At 49.0% G+C, this 11377-nt stretch overlaps 1 protein-coding gene across 1 annotated transcript; it reads right to left on the reverse strand.

The window, feature by feature from the left end:
• Nucleotides 1-9921: 9921 nt before the first annotated feature.
• Nucleotides 9922-11112, reverse strand: LOC119286737. Its single transcript, XM_037566182.1, has one exon. It carries the CDS (start codon nt 10945-10947, stop codon nt 10228-10230), a length of 720 nt encoding a protein of 239 aa, XP_037422079.1. The 5' UTR covers nt 10948-11112; the 3' UTR covers nt 9922-10227.
• Between the last annotated feature and the right edge of the window lie 265 nt (nt 11113-11377).

The following is an 11377-nucleotide window of genomic DNA, read 5'->3' on the forward strand; positions in this document are numbered from 1 at the left end:
AAAAGATAAAGAATCACCGGGAAGAATTAGAAATCGAATGAAGATACTTGAGGGGATTTAGATACAAGAGAATGAAGAGATCACGAGATGACAAGAGAATACTTGAATGATGCACTGGTAAGATTTGGAGAGCAATAGTTGAAAGCTAAGAATGAATAAGTCTGAATTGATGGCCTCCGGAGAATCAAATTGAAAAAGAATCTTGAATTGCTCCGGATAGGTGAAAAGAATTCTCACAATCTAAAACAATTATGAGAGGAAAGCATCAAGCTAGAACTACGCATCTTTGAGAGAACGGATAAGATATGGAGCAAAGACTATTCTCCAGTCTTCAAAAATTCTGGAATGATGACGAGAGCACCACCAAGAATCGTTGAGATACTCCGTAATGAATATTAGAAAGGTTGAACCAACGATGAAAAGAATTTGAAAGATCTTGGAGAGACCATCTGACTGATGATGAATCATCCTTACGTCAAACTTTGAAAAGAATATGGGATAGCTCCGGGAAAATAAAAAGAGTTAGGTAAGATCCTGGGAAAAGACCTATGGGTTAGGGCCCACTCAAAATAAACACCGTAGAACGATTGCTTGAAAAGGGAGATTGCACCGGTTGAATAAAATGACTTGAATGAGATAACATCCTCGAAAGAGCTTGAACGAATGCAGAGTGGAAACACGAATCTTCGAGATATCTTCAGCACTCCGGAACAATTGGATAGCGGGAAGTGAATGATTATGAGGTGCACCGGCATGAGAAAAACATTTGAAACGAGGAAAGGATATGATCGACAACGCTTGGATTGAAACCACCAGAGAAGAAAAAGAATGAAGAATGATGAACTTGAGACTTCTGAGCATCTCCACGAGAAATCACCGGATAAGAACATTGATGGAAAAGAATGGAGAGACTTCACATCAATAAGATGGGTACTTGATTAAGGAATCTTAGTCCTTGAAGAAAAAGGGTGGGTGGGCGGGAAAACAAAGACAGCTTGGGACGAATGAAATGAACACCGTTGAGAAAACTGATAATTGATCTTGCTGATGTGAAAAATGATATGATCATCTTGAAGAGAACCACACAAGTTGAAAAAGGATTGACAAGACAAACTCGATGATCGAGAAGGATTAGTATTCACATAGGAGTGTGAGAACACCACTTAGGAAAAGTATGGAATCAACACTTGACATTGAAGCAACTCGAATACCACAACTGAAAACAAAAACAAAGGATTGGCTTGCAAAATAAGCCGGAACAAACATATGATAGAGATTTCATCCGAAGTTTTCGTGGTGGGGCCTATACGGGCTCGATCGTACAACACCATCATGTACAAGACAGTGCACATGACATACGAAGCGTCCCCGAGTCAGCATAGCCAAGGACTCTTTAAGACACAACGAGACCATTGTAAAACCACTAGACGTCGAACCCCAATTTCATATCATACATCTCTCGGAAAGATATCCTAAGAGTTACTTGAATTCCCACTTATAAACTCCCGAAACTTTCCGGTTATGCAATCAGGTGTTGGGGATACAGGGGAAGCATAATATCTCACCCAAAACTAATAAATCCTACATCCAGCTGTATCCATCCTTCAACAGACCAAGAAACCTTCGGAAATCATTTACCTCAACCTACGAAAAGCATCCGTTATACAAGTTATGGCAATACTCCCGAACTCCCGCCCCAGTACTGGGTGGCGTCGAGGTTATCTCACCAACAACTGCATAAAAGAGATTTTCGATGTCGGCGAAACTCAGGTATTCCAGAACGACAACGATAAACTTGTGACGACAACACCTCGGAGCTCAACTTCCCGGGACACTGCCACAACCCCTAAATGTCAGGAGGCACCAAGAACAATGTTCTCGTCACAAAACCATCGGAACGATTCCAAGATACCCGCGTGATCCTAAAAAAATTCGTGAAATTTGAGAAGAGAAGAGTCAAAACTCTACGTCAGGATGCCTCACCAGAGCGACGAAGGGACTGAGGAGTAAAAAGAATTCCTACTCTCCGATATATATATAATCCTAAATGACTCAAAACATTTTTCTAGACTCAACAATGCCAGCGATTCGATCAAGCAGGGGGCTCTAAGTCCGGGAAGGCTCTGATTACCAACTTATAACACCCTCGATGCGGCTATATCTCCCATGTGTTGAAGCACGACTTAGAGGCATAACCACATTGAAAGCAATGTCTCAAGTGAGGTAATCTTCACACAACCCATGTAATACACAAGGGGAAGAGATACATAGTTGGCTTACAATCGCCACTTCACACAATACATGAATAAAGCATTACAACATCCATATACAAACAAGGTCCGATTACGGAACCAAAATAAAAGAAGACTACCCCTGATGCTACAGATCCCCGATCGTCTCAACTGGGCTCCATTACTGATCAGCTGAAACAAAACAACACAATGAACGAGATCTTCAATGAGCTCCTCCTTGAACTCGGTTGCGTCACCTGCACGATATCATCGGCACCTGCAAGCTGGTTCTAGAAGTATCTGTGAGTCACGGGGACTCAGCAATCTCACACCCTCGCGATCAAGACTATTTAAGCTTATAGGTAGGAAAAAAAGGTATGAGGTGGAGCTGCAGCAAGCACTAGCATATATGATGGCTAACATACGCAAATGAGAGCGAGAAGAGAAGGCAAAGCACGTTCGAGAAACTATGATCAAGAAGTGATCCTAGAACAACCTACGTCAAGCATAACTCCAACACCGTGTTCACTTCCCGGACTCCGCTGGATAGAGACCATCACGGTTACACAAGCGGTTGATGCGTTTAACTTAAGTTAAGTTTCAGGTTTTCTACAACCGGACATTAATAAATTCCCATCTGCCGATAACTGCGGGCACGACATTCAAAAGTTCAAACCCTACAGGGGTGTCCCAACTTAGCCCATCACAAGCTCTCACGGTTAACGAAGGATATTCCTTCTCCCAGGAAGACCCGATCAGACTCGGAATCCCGGTTACAAGACATTTCGACAATGGTAAAACAAGACCAGCAAAGCCACCCGAATGTGCCGACAAATCCCGATAGGATCTGCACATATCTCGTTCTCAGGGCACACCGGATTGTCCAAGGTTCTGGTAGGCCAGCCCAGAGTTGCCCCTGGTGGCCACTGGCAGCTAACAGGTTGGACCAACACTCAGAGGAGCACTGGCCCGGGGGTTTAAATAAAGATGACCCTTGAGTCTGTAGAACCCAAGGGAAAGAAAAGGCTAGGTGGCGAATGGTAAACCAATGTTGGGCCTTGCTGGAGGAGTTTTATTCAAGGCGAACTGTCAAGGGGTTCCCATTATAACCCAACCATGTAAGGAACACAAAATCAAGGAACATAACACCGGTATGATGGAAACTAGGGCGGCAAGAGTGGAACAAAACACCAGGCATAAGGCCGAGCCTTCCACCCTTTACCAAGTATATAGATGCATTAAGTAAATAAGATATATTGTGATATCCCAACAAAATATCCATGTTCAACAAGGAACAAACTTCAATCTTCACCTGCAACTAGAAATGCTATAAGAGGGGTTGAGCAAAGCGGTAACATAGCCAAACAACGGTTTGCTAGGACAAGGTGGGTTAGAGGCTTGGCATGGCAATATGGGAGGCATGATAAGCAGGAGGTAGGTATCGTAGCATAGGCATAGCAAAAGAGCGAGCAACTAGCAATCAAAGATAGAAGTGATTTCGAGGGTATGGTCATCTTGCCTGAGATCCCGCAAGGAAGAAGAACGACTCCATGAGGAAGACAAACGGACGTAGTCGAACGGATCCTCACAAACGCGACGTTACCGGATTACCAAGAAGAAGTACACCGGAAAGAAAGCAAACAACATAGTAAACAACCACCACATAAACATGGCATGATGCACAATCAAGTATGATGCATGTCCGGTTTAATGAAGCATGGCATGGTAAAATGCACAAACAATCCTACAAATTAATTGGAGCTCAACATGCAACTCCGTTGCATATTGACGAAACACCACATTCAAGTTATTTAGTTCGATCTCGTTTATGTACCCAACAATATTAAATGTTGTTAGCATGGCAAGAGGTGAAGCATAATCTAACTATCTATCTAGGCAAGTTTAAATGAGGCCGGAACAACAAAACAACCAAGTCCGGAAAAATCCTCATGAGCATATTATAGATTTGGTATTGTTCTGCCCTAAACACAATTTTAGAGTTGTTAAACATGCAAGGTGAAGCCACCATGTTAAACTAGGCATTTTTCCACCCCATTTACATATAAAGTTTATTAAATTCGGAGTTACGATTATTTAGTTATGAATTAAATCATTTTAGCAAGTTATTTAAGCAAATTTAAACAAACAACATTTTAAACATTTTAAACATAGATGAAAGTTGCATATTGTGAAACTAGACAAGATTCTAAACATTTTTCATATATGATGTTTTTACAAATGATGCACGGTTGTGGCATTATGATATGCATGGAACTTAGGGGTTTTTCTGCAAATTTGTAAAACTTGGGGTAATTGGACAAAATCACGGTGCACAGGAAAAAACAAATATGGGCCGAATCTGAGCTATCAGGCCAAACAGGATCGGGCTTGAGGTGCTTCTCACCTCGTGGGCTCACGACCCAGTCAGGGGAGAGGCTTGGCAGGCCGGTTGAGGAGGAGTGCGCTGGGCCTGGTGATCTGGAGGCAGAGGCGCGGTCAACGGGTGCTCGTTGTCTCCATACGCACAGGAGGAGGATGAGGCAACGGCCGCGGGGAGGTGGAGTTCGCCGGTGCTGGTGGACTTGGGCGACGCAGACGGCGTGGAGACGAACGGATCCTGGCGGAGCCTCGCCGGAATGAAGCAGGAGCAGCGGCGCGGGACGCAGAGAAGGGTCAACGCGGGCAGGGCTCAGTCGACAGCCGTGCTCACTGCTGCTGCTTAATGCAGCCGACGGCGAGGAGATGAAGCAGGGGCGCGAGGTTCAGAGCTGCGCGGCGGCAGGGACGAGCGGGTCCTGGTGCGGGGTGTCGCCGGCAGGAACCGGCCGGGAATGGGCCAGGGCGGCGGAGGAAGGTGACGACAGGGTCGGGGCACGTCTCGTGGTCCTGCTGGAAGCAGAGGAAGCAGAGGAACGGCGTAGAAATGGCGCAAGCTCCCAGCGACGGGGTGGGGCCTGCTCCGGCGAGATGCAAGCAGATGAGGCGGAGGTCGAGTGGCGCGGGAGTAGCATCGCGCGGCGACGTGGGTCAACGTCCTCTTGGACGGCTGGACCGAGGGTGCTTGGAGTTCCCGATCTGCACGGGGACGAGGAGGTGGCACGCGAGACGATGGAGCTCGTGCTCCTGGACAATGGGAGGCTCGGGGCTTGAGCAGGGGAGGCTGCACGCAAAACCAGGGATCTGGTTGGAGGCTGCGAGGGGATTTCGGCAGGTGGATGGCTGCAGCGATCTGGTTGGGTGGAGGTGGATCGGGAGGATCCCGATGGGGATGGTGAGTGGGTGGCGGCAGCGAAGACGAGAGGGATGGATGGGACATCCTAGGATCTAGGGTTGGACCAAATATGTACATCGGGTGAAATAGGTTAGGGGCTAATCCGTCCCTCCGATCGTAATCGGACGGTCGGGAAAAATAGGCTAGGGAGCCCAAATAAGAAAATGGAGACGTTTTGTAGATGTTTGGGGATGATCCGGACACAACGGTGACGACTGCCCGGGTCGGGTCCGGGGAAGTTTCGGACGCGCACGTGAGGAGGGCCGCGGGCTGATGAGAGAGGTTAGGTTAGGCCTGGCGGTAAGCAGTGGACTGTGTAGACGACGGTCTCAAGCTGAGAGAAGAGAAGAGAGAGAGAGAGACCCGGCGACTGTTTCCAGAGAGTGAAAACGTCCGACGTTAGACTGGCTATAATGTCGCTATAGTTTAACGGTTGGGCTATCAAACAAACTGCGAATGCGATGAAACTTGACAGGTGGTTTATCTACACTATAATAAGACCACACGCCAACTTTCAACCCAATCCGAGAACATTTTACGGCCACTTGTAAAATACTATTTCGGACATGCCGCGGGCGTGTGCAAGTGAGTCTGGCCTCAGAACGGACAACAGACGGAATGAGGAGACCGGGACGAATGCAAGTTTTGAAAACATGATGATGCAATGCACATGATGACAAGACAAGATGCAACACGCAAGCGAATGACATGGCAACGACAACGAATAACTGGAAGACACCTGGCGCAACGGTCTCGGGGCGTCACATAGAGATCATAGTTTCTTATGACATGCTTGATTAGCTATGAGTTATAATGGTTTACCTTGCGTGCCAACATGCTATTAAAATGGTTGTGATGTGGTATGATAGGGTGGTATCCTCCTCTGAATGATTTAAGTGACTTGACTTGGCGCATGTTCACGCATGTAGTTGAAAAAAAATCAACATAGCCTTCACGATATTTATGTTCATGGTGGATTATATCCTACTCATGCTTGCATTCGGTGTTGATTAATTTTAATGCTTGTTCATGACTGTTGTCGCCCTCTAGCTGGTCGCTTCCCAGTGTTTTGCTAGCCTTCACCTGTACTAAGCGGGAATACTGCTTGTGCATCCAATCCCTTAAACCCCAAAGTTATTCCACATGAGTCCACTATAGCTACCTATATACGGTATCTACCTGCCGTTCCAAGTAAATTTATATGTGCCAAACTCTAAACCTTCAAATAAATATCCTATTTTGTATGCTCGAATAGCTCATGTATCAACTAGGGTTGTCTGTATCTTTCATGTTAGGCGGGTTATTCTCAAGAGGAGTGGACTCCGCTCCTCACTCACGAGATAAATGGCTGGTCACCGGGATGCCCAGTCCCATACTTTATGCAAAGTAAATCAAAATAATTGCAAATAAAACTCCCCCTAGGACTCTTGTTAGTTGGAGGCACTCGTTGTTTCGAGCAAGCCACGGATTGATGCTTGTTGGTGGAATGGGGAATATTAACTTTACCATTCTGTTTGGAACCGCCTATAATGTGTGTAGTATGGAAAATATCACCATTTCTTGGTTGTTATGTTGACAATGAAAGTATACCGCTCAAAATATTATTCACCTCTGTTTTAAAACCGAGCTCTGGCACCTCTACAAATCCCTGCTTCCCTCTGCGAAGGGCCTATCTATTTACTTTTATGCTGAGTCATCATCCTCTTATTAAAAAGCACCAATTGGAAAGCACCGCTGTCATTTGAATTCATTATTTTTAGTTTACATTGAGTATGACTTGACTGGATCTCTTTTATCATGAATTACAATGTCTAGTCAGTCCTTGGTCTTTAAAGGTGCTCTGCATTTATGTTTTCCGGTGTCAGAAAGGGCTAGCGAGATACCATCTTGTTATATCATATTATGATTGTTTTGAGAAAGTGTTGTCATCCGAGATTTATTATTATTGCTCGCTAGTTGATTATGCCATTGATATGAGTAAACTTGGGACCTATGCATTATTGCAAATGTGAGTAGCCTCCTACTGGATTGATACCTTGGTTCTCAAAAACTGAGGGAAATACTTACGCTACTTTGCTGCATCATCCCTTCCTCTTCGGGGAAAACCAACGCAGTGCTCAAGAGGTAGCACCCAGCGGTAGTACCGCATGTGGGTCCTCAGCCGCAGTACCGCTGTGGTACTGAGCTCCTACCGCGTCGACTCGAGGGGGTCACCTCTCGTGTCGGATTGTGCGTCACTAAGCAGCGGCAGTAGAAGCGGTAGTACCGCCCTACCACCGCGGCAGTACCGCACTGGGTCTGACTCCTGCTCATACGCCAGCCCTCCCAGACTGCACGGCAGTACCGCGAGGGGGAGCGGTAGTACCGCTGGTCCCAGCGGTGGTACTGCCGCCCTCTGCGGGGCTGTTTTAGGGGGTAACCGTTGGATTGTTCCCCCTCTATAAAAGGGGGTCTTCTTCTTTAACGTTGACTTACCTCTTCCCCCAAAACTCCATTAATGCTCCAAGCTCCATTTTCATCCGATTCCTCTCCCTAGCCAATCAAACTTGTTGGTTTGTTCGGTATTGGTTGAGAAGGCCCCGATCTACACTTCCACCAAGAGAAATTTGATTCCCCCACTAATCCATAGCGGATCTTGTTACTCTGGGGTGTTTGAGCACCCTAGACGGTTGAGGTCACCACAGAGCCATAGTCTATTGTGGTGAAACTTCGTGGTGGTGTTGGGAGCCTCCGATTAAGTTGTGGATATTGCCCCAACCTTGTCTGTAAAGGTCCGGTCGCCACCTCCAAGGGCACCAATAGTGGAATCACGACATTTCGCATTGTGTGAGGGCGTGAATACGGTGGCCCTAGTGGCTTCTTGGGGAGCATTGTGCCTCCACACCACTCCAACGGAGACGTACTTCCCCTCAAAAGGAAGGAACTTCAGTAACACATCCTCGTCTTCACCGGCTCCACTCTTGGTTATCTCGTACCTTACTTGTGCAAGTTTATTTGTGTTACTTCCCTTGCTTGCTTGTGTGCTTGTTGTTGTTGCATCATATAGGTTGCTCACCTAGTTGCACATCTAGACAACCTACTTTGATGCAAAGTTTAATTTGGTAAAGAAAAGCTAAAAATTGTTAGTTGCCTATTCACCCCTCCCCCCTCTAGTCAACTATATCGATCCTTTCAACGTCCACGACTTCGACTACTTCATCGACCTCTCCATTGACACTATGTGTGGGAACTCCAAGACCACCTCGGAGAAAGCCATCGTCGAGGCAGCTTTGACCTATTCAACTGGAGGGTGTGATTTGTTCATTCTCTAACCGTTTAATGCATAGTGCTTATGAGCTTCATAGTTTTGCTTGGTATTACTATATGAGTACTTCAGAGTAGGATGTTAATCTTGTCAGCAATGTCATTATGTATTTGACTGATAGCATTTTTAATTGAAAATGATAAGTACTAAACGTCGGGTACGAGCACATGGCAACTCTGAATGTTTTTCGCGACAAGTTTAGTGACGCGAGGATGACAAGTTAGTTGACAAGGAGAGAAGCTTTCTGCCAAAAAAATAAACTAAAGCAGAAAAGTTGTCATGCTTAGTAGCAACTAAAGTTGGCATCCTCACGTCACTAAACTTACTGTTGAAAACGTTCTGAATTGCCATGTTCTTCGTCCTGAACATTCAATACTTATCAGATTCTTTTTTAATCTACCGATGCCGTAGTGAGCAGGATTTTCTTTTTAACAAAAAATGAGATAATTGGAAGCACCCTTTGGTGGACAAGTCTTGTACTCCAACCAAATGCGGAAGCCGTCTTCGTCCACCATCCACAGCAGCCTGGTGCAATTTGCTCCCAAATTGACTGTCTCTTTGTCACAATAGACTATCACCAGTCTACTGTGGATGGTGGATGAAGACGACTTGGTCCATGGTTATATAGTCTTGTTTGCTCGCTTGTGACAAAGAACCCGTCAAATTGGAAGCAAATTACTACCACCACCATACTCTACTGGTATGAACGGCGGATGAACTTGCGATCTTGGCCACAAGATTATACCACTACTAATCATGCCGTCGGCGTCATTGGACCGGACGCGACCTGCCGCGAACGCTGTAGCGATAAAAGGTCGGATCGCGAATGGGCCCGGCAGTCCACGTTCTTGCCATTAACTATGTCTCACACTCATCAATCATCACCGAATCCTACTCTACTTTAAATTACTCGAGGAGACGTACCGCGTCTCAGTTGCCGCCGACGGCAGCCTACTCGTATCGGAATATTCGAGCCGTCACTGAGACGCATTGCCGTCGTGATCGCATTCGATTCGATCGTCCATGGCATAACCGAGACGCATCAATCAAGTGGAATCCCAATCAAGTAACTAACTTCACTCGCACCGAACCAAGAAACTCGAGAACAAGAGAACTTCATGATCAACAGTTGGTTTTCAATTCATAATCAAGCAATACAATCAGTAATCTGTACAGGTTCAAACGCGGGCGGGATTCGTGATTCCAATTACTCGATCACGATACGCCCATCTCGCGCGCAGGGGAAAAGCTAGAGCGTGAAGGCAAGAAAGAATCATCGATCAATGGGGTTCTTGCTTGCTTCCCGATGAATCTTCGGTCCGTTCTTCCCAGCCGAACCGGAGGCAGTTGCATCAATGGTGGCGGGGGGAGGTTCTTCTATGCTAGTAGTGGTACATCGGCGGCGGTGGCGGAGGCGGCGGCTATCGTCGGTGGTGGCCGGAGAGGCGGTTGAGCCAGGCGTTGCGGAGCTGGAGCTCGAGGGGCTCGCCGAAGCACTGCGCGCGGGCGAGGCAGAAGTGGGTGCAGAAGCCGGCGGGCGAGCGGACGCGGCAGGTGTCGAGGACGTAGCAGGCGGCGCACTCCATCCCGCGGGCCTGGACCACCAGGCCCCACACCTGGCGCGCCGCCTCGGCGCCGTCCTCCACCGCCGCGGCGGCCACCTGCTCGACCAGGATGATGCCGTCGGGCCGGCGCTGGCCGCCAGGCCCCCAGCGGCGGCGCACGTCGGGCCAGGCCTCCGCCGACGCCGGCTCGCGCCGCACCGTGACGCCCTCCCGCCCGTCGCTGAACAGGTGCACCAGGAACGGCGCCTCCCCGACGTGCCGCACGATCTCCGCGATCGACTCCCGCATCCACCCCTCCACCCGCTCCTCCCCGACCGCCTCCTCCACCTCGTCCCCGCCGTCGCCCCCGATCACGGCCTCCAGCAGCCCCGCCTCGTCCCGCGCCTCCCGCCGGAGCTCCAGCCCCCGGTGCGGGGCGTCCGCGACCGCCGCCCGCAGCGCGCGCGCCGACGACGCCCGCCGCGGCAGGGGCGGCAGGAAGGACGACCGCTGCACCGCCCGACGCGGCGAGAGCCCCACCGACGACGCCGACGCCGGGCCGCACCCCCGCACGGAGGTTGCCGCCGCTGCCGCCATCGACCGGCGCGCGACCTCCCTCCTCTTCGCGCGGGCGAGCGACGACCTTCGGTCTGACGGACGGACGGCTCCGGGGATCGGTCGGTGGTAAATAGATGATGACGATGATGGTGGCAGCTGCACTCGACGGGGCGGGCTCGCGCTTTGCGGCGGCGTCAAGCGTGAGTTGCGCGTACAAATAGGTCCGAGATGGAGGAAGGGGAAGCCTGCACGGTAGAGGATTCCGAGCCGTGACGACTTGCCTGCCTCCCTTCACACGCTTCCGCCCCCGTGGCGTCCTACGTGGGCGCCGTTTCGGGATCCGCTGCGCCGAGAAGGGACCTGTGGGCGTCCCTGCGGGGCGATACGGGTTGCTGATTGGCTTGGATCGGTGTTTGGTGTGGTGGTGGGGGATGGGAGCGTGGGGAGCGAGCCGGGGCACGCTCCGGCA

The sequence above is a fragment of the Triticum dicoccoides genome, chromosome 4A, assembly GCF_002162155.2.
Source record: "Triticum dicoccoides isolate Atlit2015 ecotype Zavitan chromosome 4A, WEW_v2.0, whole genome shotgun sequence".
Classification (NCBI taxonomy): Eukaryota; Viridiplantae; Streptophyta; class Magnoliopsida; order Poales; family Poaceae; genus Triticum; species Triticum dicoccoides.